Source organism: Thermobia domestica, chromosome 7 (genome assembly GCF_964235325.1).
Source record: "Thermobia domestica chromosome 7, izTheDome1.hap1.1, whole genome shotgun sequence".
NCBI classification, from domain to species: domain Eukaryota; kingdom Metazoa; phylum Arthropoda; class Insecta; order Zygentoma; family Lepismatidae; genus Thermobia; species Thermobia domestica.
Genome location: NC_137460.1, coordinates 205213563 through 205233980, shown reverse-complemented (window position 1 = coordinate 205233980; position 20418 = coordinate 205213563). Strand labels below are relative to the sequence as shown.

Below are 20418 nucleotides of genomic sequence, written 5' to 3'. Positions count from 1 at the left end.
CTTAAATAGTTTTGTTATATAGTTAACAAATTCAGTGAGTGAATTCTGAGTAAACTGTAGTCGTTTTAATATCTAGGCCTACGGCCTGGTACATACTATAAAGAAACATGAGAAAGTAAAGAAGGACAATCTATTCTATACTTCAATTTTTTCCCCAGAAAAATCAATGACAATACTAGTCGGCGAACCCGGAGTAAAGTTATCTAAAGTATTCTTTTAATATAGTATTGGATAAATAATAAGGGCAATATCTATTATTAACCTTGTAATACAGAAATCTTACAAATTTGTTTTGAGTATGTTCTATATCATGTATATGTTCTTTATATAATGGATTCCAAATAATAGCTGCATAATCCAATTTACTCCTAATTAAATTATTATACAGAATTATAGCAATTTTTGGTTTCCTAAAATATTTAGTATTTCTGTATGAATCCTAGCAATTTGTTTGGATTACTTACTAACTCCTTATAGTGAGTTATAACAGATAATTTTGTATCAAAATAAATTTCAAGATCTTTAATTGAATTAACTTCGTCGAGTTGGTAATTATCAATTGAGTAATTTGCTGTACAATTGGACGGTGTTATGCATCAATCGACCAAGCTGCATTTTTCGATTTTCGAGATTTTTACATCAGTGAGTAGGAGACAATGTAAATAATGTTAAAAAAATCACATCCTACTATTTGCTTAAACGTTCAGGAAAAGCTATTTGACCAAGCGCCAAGAACTGGATCGTAATGGTAACATGTTTGTGTTTCCTTCAATATCTCACAAGGGAACATCTTATATTGATAGTAGCATTGCCCAATTAAACAATGTGCAATCGATAGAGGAGTGAAGAAAAGTGAGAAATCCAAAGTTTTACGGGCTGACACCCAAAACCACAGGAAATACAGAGGAAAGAAGGATCTAGAATCATGTGAAGATAGCAATGCAAAAGATACACTGACACAGAAAGAACTTCAAAATGATTGAATTAATCAAAATGGTATTTACACAACACTATAGTAAGCAAACATTGTACCCAAAGACATGCTCAATAACATCATATGTAATGCAGGTTGCCAACTGAGCACAAAATGAAAGTTTTCTTCAATGGCACGGAACACAAATTGTAGCATGTAGAAAATCTAATTATGATTAGAACCATACCTGTAAAGTCATGATGTACCGTGTTGCCAACATTTGAAGATAGGCCTGTATGAATTCCTACATGAATTTCGGATGTAGAAGAGTACATACATTACCAATACATTGTGGAGCGCTTTATCAACAGCAACACTGAAAAATTGATTACCAATAATGTGTGAGGAGATACAATATTACGTGCATCAGAAACGTGAGCCTGCTAATCAATTGTCAATCCAAGAGCATGCATCATTTCAGTTTTGTGTGTTGTGTTTGATACTATTCTGATTTTCCACTTGGGCAAACCTGCTTCGACACTATGCTTCGTCCCTTATTTACGTGCTTTACTATATTATTGTTTGTGGTCTCATATTTTGGTTTTAACTAGTTATAATTGTGTACTGTATGTTCTCTTCTACATCCGATATTCATATAGACTTATCTTCAAACGTTGGCAACACTGTACATTACGACTTCACAGGTATGGTTCTACCCCTAATCAGTGGCGGCCGGTGGATTGTGGTTTCGGGTGTTGCAGTACGAACGATAAGAGACAGAAGATATAATAGACAATAAAAGATAGACGATAAGAGACAAGTGGACTCACTGACTAATCAGCATAACTTTAGATGCAAATGCTATGTGACATGTGAAATTAAATAAAATTCTGTTTTTAAAAAATAAAAAATGCAGAACATTTTATCCGATTAATCACCTTAATTAATTAGTAAGTTCATTCTCCTCTCTTTGATTGGAGCAAATCTGTCTAATACATGCTGGTTGAACTCTTGTATTCTTATTGTCAGGTATTTTTCGATGGAAAGCATAACAAATGATGATAACCTTTCTTGGGACATTCAATTCCTTGAAAGTGTCCATTCTTTTTCATGTAGAAAAATACTTTTCGTCTTTTGCTGACGCCATAGGTACAGTTAATATTAATTTCAGAAGCTTTGTAGATTCACTAAATATTTTTTCTAGACTATTGCGAACGATTCATTCTAGCAAACTCAGTCCCTGACAGTTATCCGTATTCCTCTTCAGCGTTAACTGAAGAGAGTTCGTAACAGAGATTAGCGTTATAAAAAATGTCCATTGGACACACTTTATTCACAGTTTATCCAGGAAAATTTAAAATAAATTGAGGAAATATATCTAGTGCAAACAACATTACTGCCATAAAACATCCTGTAAATTTAAACTGGATTATTTTTCGAACAATCTCCTGAATTGTCCTTTGCTTGTTTTGTCTAAGCCTTAATTGCAAGTTTTTCCTCGGTTGAAAGCTGGTCAATGTTTTTTGTAAGTTATTTACAGAAGTCACGGTATACAATTCATTCAGAATTTGTAGGTTATTTACAGAATTAAAGCACACACAATAAAATTAAATCTAATAAATAAAAACCAAAAGAGTGATACAAAAGAGGTACTGGTATATGAATTCCGAATGTCACACATTCATACATAAACACACACACATGTGCGTAAAAGAAAAAAAAACTGCATTCCAAATCATCCGTCTTGGTTGTTACGCAATGCACGATGAACACAATATACTTCCACATGAGGCGAAATAATGCTTATCAATGTCATATGTTCTAGAAAGGAAACCTCGAAACCCGCCAGATGTAGGATCAGCATGTATACATAACAGAAGGTAAAAGTCGAAGAGCATCAAAACAAACAGCACTGCCAGTTCTACATCCAGAAATGTGTGTTGGGGGGGGGGGGGGGGTTCGATACGTCTATGCAATATATAGCTTTGTTATTCTGCATCCGAAAAGACGATAAGTAATAACTGTCACCTATATTCTTAGCAAAAAAATGATAGAACAACTGTTTTTAAGAAAAGAGAGAGTACATGACGAGGCGTAAAATAAAATATTTAGCCTACATCAATCGTTTCTGTGTTAAACACAGAGTGCGAAATCATTTGAAAATGGTGGGGGGAAGAAGTTCAGCGGTTCTCACTGTGCTTCACACATGAAGTGGGGGCTCCAAAAAGTTGAAATATTAATGTATTAATAATAATAATAATAATAATAATATTACGCTACTGCATTTAATATACAATTCGGTGCGTATGGTCCAGGGATAGACTCCCGTGGGAGCACAGTCCCCTTGTGTTTACCATCATAAGGAGGATTACTTTCACGAAAATAGTGGTATGAGATCTAGAAGTCAGAAATAATAGCGCGTGAGAACCGATGTGCTAACCAAGCATTAAACATACGAAGGTGAAGCGCTCCACCTGACCAGCCATAGAGTCTCATGAACTGAAGAGTCAGAGTATAGTTTTTATTATTATTTGTGAAATTCACGTTTCTTCACTGTATTTAGTGTTTTAGTTTGGTCGCTCAGATATCCGACCACCTATATAAGTGTAAATAATACTATATGTATCTTATCGTATTATTAGGAAGAATGTAGTATTATAAATAACATATGATTTCAACACAAGTACTTGAAGGCACAACGAAAAGCCGCGTTATCTCAGTGGTAGAGCTTCACCTCAGGCTCATGGGATCCTAACTCGCGGCAAATTCTGCTTGTGGTATATAAACACTGTGTATGGGTTTTTTCTCGGAGTCCTACCCTTTCGTTCCACTTTCTTAATCCACCATTATCATCTATCTCATCATGACCGCCTTCCTTAGCCTTGGTGGATATTTGTAGGATGCTAAACTTTCAAAATGAAAGCACAAGCAAAATAATACGATTGATTTGGTGATTTAAGTTTAACATTTCTCTTCAGCAGCGAGGCTATGAGATGTGCACTTACAGTTTAAGGTAGATTCCGAACCACCGTAATCGTTCAAATTTTTGTGAGGCGCTTCCACCAGGAATCGAACCCGTGACCCCGTACACCACATTTTTATTAATTTATGACATTTGCTTTCCATCTGTCCTTCCCCCACCTACAGATTTTGGTGGGGGGAAATGCAAGTATAAAATTTTTGGTGGGGGGAATTCCTTCGTCGCCCCCGCGATTTCGCACCCTGGTTAAACAAAGTCTACAAATGTTAGTCAAGTTTCGAAATTTTAGGGAGGTCCGGACCCGGTGGACCCCCCTCGTGGCTACGCCCCTGAGCATTGCTAACTAGTCCCAAATTCAATGTGGCGTTCCCCATCATACAGTTTTATGTGGAAATTATCAAGAGTATAAAATATACTTATTTTATGAAAAAAAAATGTATATACTAAAGTACAAGGCTATCCACAGAAGGATGGGGCGTTTCTACATACTGACTTATTATTTGAATCACAAATTACTGTGGAAGAAGCCTTCATTATCAATATAAGCTAAGAATTAACTTGTAAATATGGGTCTACTTTCATTTGTTTTCTGCTCTACTAGATATTTTCTTTCTTATTTTGTAATTCTGCCATTATTTTTTTTAATTGTCATTATATTGATTTGCTTCAATATGGTCCTGTAATTTAAAAATATGAATGCATAAAAAATTCCATTTGTTAATTGCTAGTGAAATAATATTTAGAAATCTTATTTAGCGCGAAAAACCTTCTCGTTCACTGGAAACCGTGCTGTGTTGCAGAAGCATTGCAACGACCAGTCCCTTTAACTTCTGAGATAGGGGAAAGGAGACCTAACATTCGCTCCAATTCCCGCGCTGAAGGAATCTGGTCGTTGTATGCTCGTTGCAACACAATATAAATTAGAGACTGTGATGAATTATTTTTCGCTTTTTAAAATGGATTAACGGAACGGACAGTTACAGAAGTAAAAAAATATGTTATTTAAAAGTGTATATATGCGAGTATTAAAAAGTATTTTTCTGTTCTTTACTACTATTGATAATAATATTTTTTTTTCTTGAAATACTTTGGTCGTTGCGCAACGCTGCAACACTAACATTAGCCGCCACTGCCCCTAATTAGATTTTCTAGATCTTATAATTTGTGTTCCTTGCAATTTAACAAAACTTTATTTTGTGCTCAGTTGGCAACACTGCAATACATATGAGGTTATTGAGCATGTCTGTGGGTACAATGTTTGTTTACTATACTGTTGTGTAAATATCATTTTGATTACTTTAATCATTTTGAAGTTCTTTCTGTGTCAGTGTATCTTTTGCACTGCTATCTTCACATGATTCTAGATCCTTCTTGCCTCTGTATCTCCTGTGTTTCTGCGTGTCGGCTCGTAAAACTTTGGATTTCTCCTTTTCTTTACTCCTCTATCGATTGCACATTGTTTGATTTGGCAACGCTATCAATATAAGATGTTCCCTTGTCAGAATCATGTTTTGGAGCTTGGTCAATTGATGCATAATAGTGCAGTCAAATTACCAAAAAGTAAGGAACAAATTAGCAACAAGCTGAAACTTGGTACAGATGTTGAGAATGATGTTCTAAACAGCATACTAAAAGTCCCCTGAAATCCCAAGTGACCTTCGCTGCCATATTGAAAAATGGCCGCTGGAAGTGTCAAATGAACAATACCCAGCTAAAAATTGCAATATCTTCGCTAAGGTTGAACATAAAGAGAGACACTTAGTGTCGTTTTATAGAACACAGATAACACAACATCTTTTTTAGAGAAACAATTTTTCATAAAACGCATACTTTTAGAAATATTTAGCTCTAAATTCTAAAATTCCGAAAACTACGTCAAACTGATTTCAAATTTTATTGAACATAAGAAGTAATTATTAATAAGTTAAAATTTGACATAGATGTTGGTAAAGATTGTTTAAATGACACACTAAAATCCCACAACTTCTTCGTTCGCCATATTGGAAAATGTCCAAAATGTCGGAAGTAATCGAAAGATTATATTTTGTTAAGTGAATTACAAAATCTCGACCAGGCTAAATATTTGAGAAACTGTAAATGTAGTCGATCCGGAGTCAACTGGGATCAATGCTGGTGCGAGGAGGGAACATTATGACATGTTTAAGGTTGTCGTCCGCCATCTTGGAATAAACTTGTTTATTTTAAATGACAACATGGTTGTGTGACATATTAAAATTATTTTGTTGTTGTTGTTTTGTCCAAGTCCCTTGTTTTGTTTTTGCGTCCTCTTTCCCTCTTTTCTCCCTGTTTTTCCTTCCAAATTAAGAAATAAAGAATCCCAAATAAAGGAAAAGAAATGATGATAATTCGAAAGTTTTGAATGCTCGAGGCACCGGCTGACAGTAACGCGGCTGAGCAAGAAAAAAACATCCTCGTCCGAAGAGAAATCCAACGGTAAGGTTATTTTTCCAAACCCTGCAACAGTTTTGAAGTTGTGAATAGATTTAGGATATGTTATGTGTGAAATGCTGCGAAATGTGCTGTGTGAAGTTTCGAATTGAATTATAAAGTTAAAGTAAAAAATAAGCTTTGTAATATCTCACATTACGTATTCTTTAATAATCAGTAAAAGAGAGAGCTAACACATACAACACAAATACAATCACATGACATATTCAGCATGCCCAGCATTCTGTTCTATACATATCCTTAACCGTGAAACCCAGTGTTTATGCACTCTGCGAAGCATATTTGGTGATATTTGTTCACAGACAGTAATGATTCTCCTTTTTAGGTAGCCAGTCATTAATTTTACACGGATAAACAATAGTTTTAATGTGTCCCCAAAGCTAGAAATCCAACGGAGTTAGGTTGGGAATCTTGCTGGCCACTCAACTGGTCCATGCCGACCTATCCAGCAACCGGGAAAGCTTTCATTGAGCCATCGATTACATTACGACCATAATGCGGCGGTGCCACATCTTGTTGCCAATATTGATAACTTCCTCGTTCAACAAAAGTGGCATAATAGTGTCTCCAAACATATCTCCATATTGTACAGCATCCGAGGTCCCATCAATGAAAACAGATCCACTAAGTTCTTCGCCCCATATTCTACACACCACACATTACTTTACCTGCACAGTGCATCTTTGATGCATCTATCTAATTAAGATTTGTATTAGCCCAGTACCGAACATTTTGTCCAGTACCGAGGAATCCTACGATTTTTTATTTTTTTATTTTTTTTTTTTTTTTAAATCTGGAACGGTTTTTGAAGTTGTGAATGGGTTTCGAATAGATTATGTTATCATTTAGATTTAAATTTTATGTGTGGAACATTGTATAGACGGGAACCGACTGTCTCTTTACTTTTTTCTAGTAGGAAGGACAGGATGCTAACTCGAGAGGAAAGAATCGAAATTATTTCCTTTTGGCTGGAGGACGCAGTTCAGCAATAACAGCCATCTTCAAAGAGCGACATCCTAATCGCAATCCGGTGACAGACAGTGTTGTACGAAAACTAATTCAAAAATTCAGGGCAACCTGAAATGTTGATGATTTACCTCGATCAGGACAAGAACGAAATGCAACTGATCCAGACATATCAGCAGCTGTGTTTGCTGCATTGGCGAAAAGTCCTACGAAGAGTGTGCGACTTTTATCAAGTGAACATAATGTTAGTGTCAAAAGTGTTCAAAGAATATTAAAAAAAGAAAATTGGTACCCTTAAAAATTACAGTTGAAACAAAAGCTATCAGAGGATGATTCTGATAGACTAATGGAGTTTTGTGAGTAGGCGTTGTTCCAGATAGCTCGTGACCCAGTGTTTCCCATAACATTGTTTTTAGTGATGAGGCAAATTTCTATGTAACAGGTGAGATTAACAACCGAATTGTCCGGTACTGGGCTAATGCAAATCTTAATTGGATATATCTACCGATGATTCACGGTGCAGGTAAGGTAATGATGTGGTATGGAATATGGGGCGAAAAACTTATTGGACCTGTTTTCATTGATGGAACCTCGGATGCTGACAATATGGAGATATGCTTAAAACACTGTTATGTCACTTTTATTGCACGGGTGATTCCATCAATATTGGCAACAAGATGTGGCACCGCCGCATTATATACGTAATGTAATCGATGGCTCAATGAAAGCTTTCCCGGTTGCTGGATAGGTCGGCATGGACCAGTTGGGTGGCCAGCAAGGTTCCCGACCTAACTCCGTTGGATTTCTATCTTTGGGGGAACTTTAAAGCTATTGTCTACCCGTGTAAAATTAATGACAGATTTTCTTAAGACTTTTTTCTCGTGCTATATCTTTGTGGCAGTGTGTGTTAAACCATTTCCCTACTTGTAATCTTTACATATGAACTAACTTTCAATTTTCATATTTCAGAATTTTTTATTCGATAGCATTTTCAAGAAAAAAATAGTTGCCATGACTTTTGCAATGACCCTTATATATATATATATAGTGGCAGATCCAGGATATGATCAAGGAAGGGGCTAAACCATAGTTTGCAGCTTTATCCAGTGTAAAGCAGGATTGAAACCCATTTCATCTAGTATATAGCTGAGCGTCAAGGGGAGCTATAGCCCCCCCTCTGGATCCGCGCCTATATGTATATACAAAGTTCAATTTCAGGAAGATGACAGATTGTGTAATGTCAAAATAATAATAATAATAATAATAATAATAATAATAATAATAATAATAATAATAATAATAATAATAATACTTAGCGCCCAATGTACAATTTTCGACATTACTATTTCAATCATATTTTTGGTTATCTTATATATATAATGTTTCTAACACGTATCTCGTTTCTAAATAAAGATAATCAAGTTGTTCATTACTTGAAACCATAAGTTTTCAATCTGCAAACAGCACGGTATTAAGATTCATAAAGACCACCCCTCTCAGTGCTTAGACTTTCCCATTTTCTCCTTAACGAATAGTATTTTCGGAAAAAATCTGGAAACTGCACGATTATAGAAAATGCACCTGACTACCGTTTAGGAGGTTCACATCAGTATGTTAGTCAGCCATCAGCTATGTAATAAATGTGTGCATGTCTTAAGGTATGTACCTTTTATGTTTCTAGGTACAAGATGTCTGTAACGTCTGGAATGAGTGAAAGTGTCTAACTGTGGAAACTGGAATATCGATTTCTCCATCGGAAGATGAAAACCACGGAATTTATAATGAAATGAAAACTGTGTATGGTGAAAAATATTCACCCTTAAGCACTATTAAAACATGAATGAAGTTGAAATATAGATGCATGACTTTCCAGATCGAATACAGAGAAGGCAGGTTCGATTCAGCAATTGACAAAAGTGGATCGGCAGTTGATGAACAACAGACGAATAACCGTTTATGCTATTGTAAATGAAATGAATTTGCCTTACGGCTCCAAATCCACTATCTTGTATGACCACTTTTATCTATTCCATGTCTCAGCACGGTGTGTTTCCAGGTCATTCCATCCCTTTTACGAACAGCAGCAAATCTGCTTGTGCATCTGAAGTATTGGCCTTTCTGTACCCAATGCAAAGATGTTTTTGGTTGTTTTGTAACTATGAACGAACGCTGGATATATCATGACCCAGGGGCTAAAGCTATGAATAAACGGTAGAAATGCACTTTCATAACAGAGAGCCATGCTTTCAGCTTTCTGGGACTGCAAGACATAAACCTCACCGATTACCTAATCTATGGCCATAGCGGGACTGGGACATATTACGGAGTTTTGCTGCAAAAACTTCACGATGGTCTGAAAGTAAAGCGCCATGGCATATTCACCAACGTTACACATCTATTAGCCGACAATGTTCTCACTCACATAGCTTAGGAAATACTGAGTGTTGTGCAAGGCAGATTGGAGGAAAGTGTTACTTTGTACGGGGATTATATCAACAAGGATAAATAATATGTATCAATTTCAAACTTATAGCTCAACACTCACTATGCTATTGCAAAATCTTATGGACTGTCCCTCATACGCGCAAAAGGGGTTAAGCTATTTCATAGCAATATTTACCTTACAAAGTGATGCGACAACAGGACCAAACTTCACCTCCGTCCGTAGTGAACCCTTAATCCATCCAGGAAGACTATTCCTAACGCTAGGATGAGCGTATCGGGCACCCAGTAGAAGAATGGCAGCATAATCACCCTGATGTCTCACAACTCGACCAATGGACTGATTTACAGCTTTCATGCACAAGCTCTCGTAATACAATTGTCCGGGCTGTTTACCATTCTCTTTGTGACTCTAAACATCAATAACGAAAATACAATGTTGAACAGGTTTCTTCACACATTATAGAATAAATGACACAATTATGGTACCGTAAACTTACTAAACCTTCACCAGGGTTCCTACTGATCTGTAGAGATCTACTTCCCTGACTTCTCCCTGACCTTCGGCAGGAAATTCCCGGACTTTCATAACAGGTGTCGAATTATGTTGACATATAAATAGGAATAAATAACGGTGAATATTTACATATGAGAATATTTATTCCACAGAGACAAATAATGATCAATTGCTCATATGTACATTCCACTTGCCACCCATAAAAATCTGAGCAACGCTCCATACTGTGATCATTAATGGTTGGCTATCCTGAAATTAGTGTACAATTAATGTTAGGAAAAAATATATTTTCTAAAATTTCCCTGACCAGTAGGAACCCTGTTCACTTAACAATTATATATATATATAAAAGTTATCTACTTAAATCTTGTTAAATTTTATTTTGTCTTTAATTCTGAGATTGGTTTCTCTGCTATCATTACACTTACACTACTGTATTGTACCTCCCTTCTTTTAGTATTTATTTTGTTACCACATCAGGTAGAAGATAACGAAGTTACAAGTAAATTTAAAAGCACTGGTATACATAAATTTACGACCTTGTATAAGAACACAATGTTCGTTTATTATGATAGTTGATATAATGCGAACAATAGCAACTCTAATCTAATCACAGGTTACGTAACAGAAACGTTAAGAGCTCATGTTAAATATATTTTTTAAGAGTTCAACACACGAACGAAATAAAAATGGAGATTGGTTCTTGTTTTCAAGTTATATAGAGAGAGAGGGGCGGAGAGGAAAAGGGTGGAAATTACCTTGTTTTGGGAATACTTCTAATTTTAGTTTGCACAACATAAAGTAATATCTGAATATCCCGCATTTCTCACTTGACCTTGCGTAAAGAGTGGGAAATGTTAGAAAAATATAACTGTTACTCCTATGTTGTTGGAAAATGATTCCAGTCCTCCGGTGATTGAATGCAAGTGAAAATTTAATAATATTACCTGTACCAAGTTAAAAACACGAAAAACCACGAATAAATGTGGAAAAATGTCACTTCTCTTAACATTTCCTAAATGCCAGTAACACAATAAACCTCCGAACAGCTATGTACGATCATGCAGAGAGAACTAAATGATCTTACAAGAATCTAAAACTTCCCAAGATTAAGGCATAACTATTGATGTTCGGTTTACAATATTATTATTATAGAAAATATGAAAGTAATTTCAATAACACAAAAGGAACTCACTTTTGATTCTACAAATTATAACAGATCACTTATAGAACTAACTATATTAAACGTCGAATTTTTGCTGACAGCTGTAAGTATTGTCAAGACTAAGATAAGAAAAGGTCATTAGTAGGGATAGGGTGAATGGAAATTGAATGTTTATACCATTACTTATAAATGAAAACATCTTACTGCTCCACATAACGAACATCTTAATTTTTTGTGCTTTTCCCTTAGTGGTTGGTGATGGTAAAGGTATCAATGATGTTATTCCAGCTGTTGACCAAAATTTCCACGTCCAATTGAAATAAGATCGATGGCCGACCATCCTGACTGAGATTTCTCCAAACTTTTACTCAGTTCCACTAGGCGACTGCTGGGATGGTACCTTTAATATAGACCTTGGTCAATTTCCTTCCATCTTTTCTGTTGTTCTAAACTGTTAAAAAGTTCCACGTTAAATTGGCCTTAAGAGGCTGTATCTGGAAATTTGTTAAATAAATAAGATAAACAGAAAATATATATATATATATATATATATATATATATATATATATATATATATATATATATATGCTATCAAGGATGGGATGGTAAAAGAGGAAGCAGAAGAAAAGACTGGAACTGGTGAAAAACACTAAAGAGATTATGGAAGGTTATTACAATTCGTCACGTTTGAAAATCTGCAACAAGTGATCTGTCAGTGGAGGCAGAACACTCATGACATTAAAAAAGAGGTACAAACAATTAGGGTAGGAAAAATTCGGTACACAAAAGTATGTAATATCATGATCTGAAAATCAAGTACTGTCATACCAAGAATAATTTTAAAGTAATTGAGCTACAGAAATAATGAGACAAAAGTCTTACCGAATTGAGCGAATTTAAGTATGACATTTTTTCTTGAAGTTCTGGAGACATAATATTTGGATACGGCAGCCCTACCATTATAACACATCGTCCAAGATCGTCGCTAAAATTAATGCCTTCACTCATTTTGCCACCTACACAATAGAAAACACACATGGTTTAGTACTTAATACCAGATGATGGACAATAAACAACTTTCACAAAATGAAATAAAATTAGACATTAAGAAGTGTTCTCTAAGCATGATTCTACGAAGAAGAAAAACACACTGCTTGGATTTAAAAAGTGACAATCACACTACAAATGTTACAAAGATGTTAAAACGAAACCAGCTTTTTCCTTCTCTTGCCCAGAGCACCCTACTTTCTGCCACAGAAATGCATATATAAAAACTACTCACATAATTTTACTCAAGTATCTTCCATTAGTGGGAGTAAAGTTCTAGGGGAATTTTGAACACAAATATAGTTGCCTTAAGTAGCGCTGGTTTAATATAGAAAATTGTGTAATTAGCAGCACGAGTAACTATAACGAATTACTTCTACAGAGTACAAATATGGACTAATTTGAGAGCTAGAGGCGTTTTCCGCGTTGGGGTTGGTTTGGTTTGTCAGGGGAATTTCCCGCACCGATCAAGGGATTGCCAGACAATTTATGAATATAAAAGAAGTCCTGACTGACTGATCAACGCCCAGACCAAACTGCTTAAGCTAAAAACTTGAAATTTGGACAGGGTATAGAATTTATGCCGTCAGATTCCACTAAGGAAGGATTTTTGGAAATTCGACGGGGAAGGAGTGGCAATTATAATCTTAAAATGTTTATATTTCAGAATACCTAAAAGTTAGAGACGTGAAACTTGATATTTAGACCTTTCATTTAAAGTAATTAAAGACGGATATCAACGTTTTTTGATATTTTCCCCCTAGAAGGGAAGAAAAACAGGCATGTCGAAACGAGTGGGGAAGGGGGGGGGGGTTGCAATTGTTAAAATAAGATGGCCATATCTCGAAATTCTGTAAGATTAGAAACTTGCTGGAGAATGAGAAGTCAGAGGCCGCAGGCAGAGCAAATTTTAGGGGTCTGGTGGTAAAGTCTCCGCTAGCCAAAGGTCTGTTGCTATGAAGTAGACGAACGTTAATATAGGATGATTGCACTGGATTAACTTATACAGTCCCAGCAACGTGAGTGCAGCTAGTTATCAGGGTTGACAAAAACCATGGTTTTTATTGAAGAAACAAAAAACCCGTTTTTTTTTTTTTTTTTTTTGTTTAAACTTTTTTATTTTGGTTAAACCAGGTTTATTTGCTTTAAATAATTTGCTCTATGTATTTATATTACATATGGACAGAAATAAGTTTGTTTCGCCTTGGTGTTACTACGCAACAACAGGGTTATGCTGGAAGGGGTCACGTAAGCTTAAAGCGGAATCCAAACAGCTTCTCAGCTTACATCCGAGAGAAATTGTCTTCCATTTGGACTCAAAACTGGGGCTAATTGGCCACAAATGCGATGAGTCTGCCGACTCACTCACGAAGGACTTCTGATAAAAATACATTGTACTGATCTTAACATATCTGTTAATATAATTGTCAAGAGTCATTTCAGGACAAAAAGATAAACAGTTGCACAAGTGAAACCATTATACAGAATTACTTATAAATCGGGAAACTCCTGCCTTAGCCATTGGGAAAATCCTGTTATTACTAATTCCGTTATTGCTTTGAATGTAAAATTTTAAAGTCAGCGTCTCATAATCAATAAGCTAAAACTGAGGAATTAAATTCCAAATTTAGTATGTAGATATAATTCAATAAAATTAAAACAAAGCCCAATCCAAGTTAATGTTGGAAGCTGCGTAGGCAGTCGATAAATTTTGCCAATGTCTATCAATATATTTAAGCAACCTTTGCTTCTTTATAAAACAACAGGGATTCAGGCAACCAGAAATATACAATTTGGTTTCGTTTCGTATGTTTAGGCTTAACATCTTCATGTAATACTGAGGTTATCAAGAAGACTTTCGCTTAACGTGACATCCGAACTGCTTCTTGGTTTACACTTGAAAGAAGGGTTGTGGTTCAACCGAGAATTGAACGTCGGACAGCTTGATTAAAAGATGAAAAGGAGATAAAACTAATGTTGATATGTGAAAACGTCACCATGAAGTTCAAACGATTTAAAGCATTCTTCGCTTTTTTAACAATTTTTCTTTTTTTTTTCAGAAAAAAAAAATGGTTTACAACCAGCCACCCTTGCTAGTTATCCAGTTTTTCTCGGGACAATAGGGATCGCAGTCCGAAATCAAACATTGCTTACTAACTTTAATGTAAAATGGAATAAAATTATTGTAGTTCCGTATGTTTGTATAGGAAAGAAAATAGTTCATAAACAAAACATATTTGGCAATTCTAAATGAAGTGGTTGGTTGTCTGGCTTTTTCACATTATGAAAAGTGTTATTGTTTTCTTATCAGTCCGATTGGCGACAGTAAGTCGGCGGAACACTTTTACTGTTTCCAAACGAGACATTGTGCAATTCGTAAAACGAAAATTCACATCTTTTAATGTTCTTGTATTTCTAGTCTTCCGTAGCGAAGAAAAATTATATTAAGAATAATATTCACTAAAGTGTCTTGTATGCTTATGGTAAAAAGTAATTTAGAGCCGCGAGTTGATTATAATTTTTCCGAAATCCTGCTTCTTAACAGAATTTGTTTTCATATTTACCATTCTGAAATCAATAATATTTGTGAATCAGTTTGTTGCGCAGCCTCTGCTATTTTTACTGTTACTTGATACATATACTATCTGGGGCTGAGGAGTAAAGTAGTATAAGTCATAAAATATTAATTTCACAGTTGAAGCGGAAAAGTGTTTCCAAGACAATATTTTGTTGAATTACTTCGATTGTTTATGGACGGAAAAATTGTTCACTACCCTGCGTTCCATTTGTTCGCATTTCACAACTTTCCACAACTTTCCTAGTGTCCCTAGTACTAATGTAAGTAAGAAAAAACACGATAACCCAGTATCGGTCAGAAAGTGACTTGGCACAGTTTACCTCTCAGCCCCAGATATATTAAATAACAAGATCAACTGACCTAGAAGCTTCACTCTTGATCTATAATACTACTTGATCTCTAAGAGTTTGGTCATGATTTCGTTCAAAATTACAAAACTATGCTTGTTCTTGTACCTGTAAAACGAATTGCATGACAGACTGATGTTCCGTGTGCTTTAATCGATGGAATTTGTAGCATTCGGCTGTATAATTAGTTGTCTCAACATATTGATTCAATTTAAGTTCCTTTAGGTCTTCGAATAGCTTTCTAGATGGAAGTGAAGGCTAAGTTAAATTTCTTAGTTGTTAATAAGCTTTCACTTCCATGACAGACTTTTTTTTTTTTCATTACGAATATTAGCAGCTTCACACAAATCATCAAACACTTGCTCTGACTGCTCCCAAAATCAACACCAAATGATTCAAAAGTTCATGTGGTCGATATTTTTACTATTAGAAGGGAAGGTCAGATTTTATCCTACCGATTGTGTTAATCTTCAAATCAGTCGTAAGCCTCGTAAATTTGCAACTTGTAACACACTACTACGCTTCAACATGACTATTTTTTGGTCAGATATTAGCTTCATAAGAAAATTTAATACATTACAATACCATAATACAAGACGACCATTGGCATAGTCTACATTCAATTATCAAAAAATAAATCAACAAAAATCTCTTAAAAAAAAAAAAAAAAACATTGTTTCAAAAACTATGGCACTTTTTGTGCCCACAACGGGTACATATCGTCGTGAGATTCAATAGCACGTAAGTAACATTTCACCAATTTTACAGGATAAACAAAAAACTGTTTGAAAACTAGCTTCAGCCTCAATATACGCGTTATTACTTTGAGGGAATAACAGAGCCATTTGTCGTGATATAAGTGTACTACTTACCCAGATTTGTGCGCCATCCTATACTGATTCTAATGATATATAAAATTCAAATTCGTCAAAATTGGAGATACGCGGTGTTGAATCTCAGACGATATGCAGAAATTTCCTAGCTAATCTGGCACGTGACACAACTAAGTATAGACTGTGTTCTCGTCACTGTTCCAACAATAAAATAAGTTCTGTGCGCGCTTAGGAAGCAATGCAACAGAAACACTTGAGATGTTTAAAAAAGTTTATGGGGACAATTACTTTCTTGTTGGTATGTTTTTGAAATGAAATGAAATCTTTTAAGTTTTACGTCCTACGGTTATGCCGACTAGGCTAAAGGAAACGGTGATGATGAGAAATGAATGAATTGATGGAATGAAGAAAGTGGGAGGAAACGGGAGAATCCAGAGAAAACCTACGCACACGGTGTTTGTCCACCACAAAGTTCACTTGCCCGAGCTGCGATCGAACCAAGAACCCCATGCACCAGAAGTGAACCCTCTACCACTGAGCCACCGCAGCCCCGGCACGTTTTTGAGTAGTAGAGGTTAAGGGCTGGACGTCTCTGGAAGAAAGCCCCTTCCCCAGGTTCAAGCAGGTCTGTCAGAAGTACTGAAAACGACTGACAAAGTTCGGGATATCATTTGGAATGACCGAAATGCAGCTCTCAGAACAATATTAAACCTCGTGGAGGTGAATAAGGAGTCTATTAACTAAATAGTAATAGAAGATTTGAAGAAGCGGGAGCTGTATGCACGTTTCGTCTCATTCCTTAATGAAAGGGCAGGAACTAAAAAAGATCATTGCGAATTCTTTGGATAAAGAAGTGTTTATGTGTTGCTGATGCTTGCTTTTTTTTTTTTTTTTTTAACGAGGTTTCCAGCATCTACGAAAAAGTAACGAAGACTTCGAACATCATTACACGTAATTTCATTACTTACTGGATCATGCAAAGTCGTGTTTGGACAAACCAGGTTCCTACTCTGAATAAACAGTTAAGTTGATTCCATTTGACAGACTCAATCTCGTTTCCTAGTAGACGCATTGTGTATCGTCACACCTTGTGTATGTGAAAATTCTTAAAAGCGTTTTCACCATTACATATATAGTTGAATAAAGTGATCTATGTATATATATATATGTACTTCAATAACATTAAAAGACTCATATATAAATGTGCATACCTACAACACTGAAGAGAAGAGCGCCATTGATACCAGATTCTGGGTTGCTTTTCGACAACCGAATACACGACGAAAACTCATCTAGAACGCGGTCTACTAACGATGCTCTTTTCGGTTCAGAGAAAATCTGTGAAGAGACGAAGAAATAAAATTTTATGAATAAGCCAGTACACTTACTTCTTAATCATTTTGTCTATTTGAATGTACACTTTTACATCTATTAATAAAATTATGAAATCCCTGTAATGTAGCTTAAATGTTAACATTTTTCCTGCATGGTATTTCATCGTATTCAATCAACAGAAAGCAACAGAAACTAAAATAATGAACCATTCTATATAATAATAATAATAATAATAATAATAATAATAATAATAATAATAATAATAATAATAATAATAATAATAATAATAAAGTACTTATAGTCAAATCTGAAACTCTTAATTTTTGGTATATAATAATATCATACAGACCTGTTATGGGGAGGAATTGTATATTTTTATCAGGTCCTGCACTAGGGATATATATCTGGGAAGTACGCGCGTTTTTCACTTTTCTAAATTTTTAATAATTTCTATAAAAAAAAGGAGGATAAGTCTAAGGGTTGAAACTTAGTGAATGACCATTTCTCTATCAGGCCTCTTTATCCAGGGAAGCTCACCTTCCTGATCATTTGCCTCCTTGCAAAAATCGTCTGTTCAACTCGGAACTTTTAACGTCAATGACCTACTTTTACAAACCTCCTTTTCACCCAGTTATACTTCATGGACCTTAATGGCTAATACATGGCCTTGCAGCTTACAATTTGCTGACCATTTTGGTTTTTGTTCCACACTGATAGAACAACTAGGGGCTGAAATACTTCAGACCAAATGACACATCTTCGAAAACAAATATGGCTACCACACGAAATTAAATTAATGGTTGTTTTGAACTAACGATATGGTAAGGTAACTGCACATCAAATATCAGATTTTGTGAAAATTGTCAAGCAATGATTTATTCCTTTCCTGGACAACTTGACATAGATTTAACCCCTTATTATTGCTTCCTTCATACTATTAGCAGTAGTGTGATTACTTTTGGTGAAAAGGGTCGCAGATTCAATCAACGTGAACCTTCTGTCCTCAGATCTCCAAAACGACCTCAATTTATTCTCGTGGCAAAGGCAGACATTAAAGAAATTCAATTTACTCTCACAAGAGGAATAAAGGTTGATTCACTGATTAGGTTTAGTGGAACTTCAACCGCTAGGCTATATGTTCCCTCACGATAATGGCTGACACATACTATTCATAAAACAAACAAATAAAAGATAAAAATAAGATTCCTAAAAAATAAACATCAAATATATTAGATAAAAAATACAGAAAAGATAAAAAAATAAAAACAGAAGAAATGAAAAACTACTAGAGAAAATAACAAAACAAAAAAATAAAAACTCAAAAAACAACAACAATACTTAAAATTTAACAGATAAAAACTAAAACGATGAACTCAGAGAACGTTAGTTATCCCAATCGCACGACTAAATGTGATAACACAATCACTAAAACTCCCTATCTAAGTATTCTAGACATTTCACAAAATGTGCCGAATACTCAGTAGAACAATACAGTCTTCATAATACAAACGGCTGAAGAGGATAGAAACAATTAAGACCGTTTTAGTGTGCAATACACTTCTAATTTATGATCTAAAAAGCTTCCAAAAAAGATATACTCCATTGCGATACAGAGCTGAATTCTTCAAAATCCCCCCCCCCCCCCCACACCTCTTAAGAACATCGGTACGTTATGATCTCCAATTTTTTTTTGCATAATTCAGCACAAATTCTGTAGCATTTATTTCCACATTTTTATCATCGTTTACTAAACTATAAACAAATACTGAATCAATTGTTTCTATTTGTTATACGGATACGAAAGTGTGCACAAACTCTTGCATGATATAAAGAAGATACTGTTACCTTCTTTCGCTTGCTTATCTTCTCAAGTACACCCTGTTTCTCCAGCTGTTGATACACGTGTTTCTCATATTCGTAGGAAGGAAAGAAGCAGATCACACCAGCAGGTACTACGTTGCAAACATTTTGCAGCACACGGCCCAACTCACTTATCTACAGAACAATAAAACAACACAAAATCAAATAATGAATAGTAATTTTGTAACTTTTCTTATGTACATATCTAAAAACGTACGATATAACACGTTCATCTCGGTAAGGATTTATTACAATACACCAAATACATAAAAATTCCAGTCTACTAAATCTATATCGTCACAACTGTAATACATCACATGGTTGCTCCCTTGATGAAGCTTGGACAACTCCCACTTTTCAAGATACTATTCTTCTACATATTTCTAATCTCTGCCTCTGAACAACTAAATATACTAAAAAAACTAATTTACGAATTCAGTTTAACAAGGGAGTGCACGCCTCCGGTACGAATTCAGTTTAACAAGGGAGTGCATAATACGCCTCCGGTTGAGTTCTGCACGGATGCAGAGGTATCCGCATCATCACAGCTTTGCGGGTATATTTTTAGTTCATTTGAATCAATAATACTGTGCTCATAAAGTTAGGGTGTGTCTAAGATAAGATCCATTTTAAAAGCTTTATTATTAGAAAACTATTGTACTTTGGTTATGTTGTTAGTTGTATATGATGCACAGGTCCCTACGTTTTTTTCTTTTTTGTTTCATTACAGGTTTCTGCAGTTTCATAGTTGACAGCATGAGGCGCTATTCATCAAAGCAATAATGGAATTTGGTGGTGGTGAAAACGTATTCTGTATGATGGAATTCGAAAAAACTCAGTGTGTTATGCATGTGGCAGGTTAACTTTAAAGACCGGGTTTACGTGTCTCCTCTTTCATGAGATTTTCAAGAACTATGAATGAGGATTGAAGAGGCTGCAGCTATTGTCACACCAGACATGTTAATC

The 20418-nt window shown here is 35.3% G+C and overlaps 1 protein-coding gene across 1 annotated transcript in view; it reads right to left on the bottom strand.

Annotated features, from left to right (window-relative positions):
* LOC145690682 (ATP-dependent DNA helicase DDX11) overlaps nt 1–20418 on the bottom strand; it is a 117420-nt gene that overhangs the window by 8075 nt on the left and 88927 nt on the right. The window contains exons 13-16 of the mRNA XM_081765822.1: nt 19438–19587; nt 17469–17595; nt 12335–12468; nt 9949–10182 (exon numbers count right to left, since the gene is read on the bottom strand). Of these exons, the coding sequence (XP_081621948.1) occupies nt 9949–10182; nt 12335–12468; nt 17469–17595; nt 19438–19587 (645 nt within the window). The remainder of the gene's footprint in view (nt 1–9948; nt 10183–12334; nt 12469–17468; nt 17596–19437; nt 19588–20418) is intronic.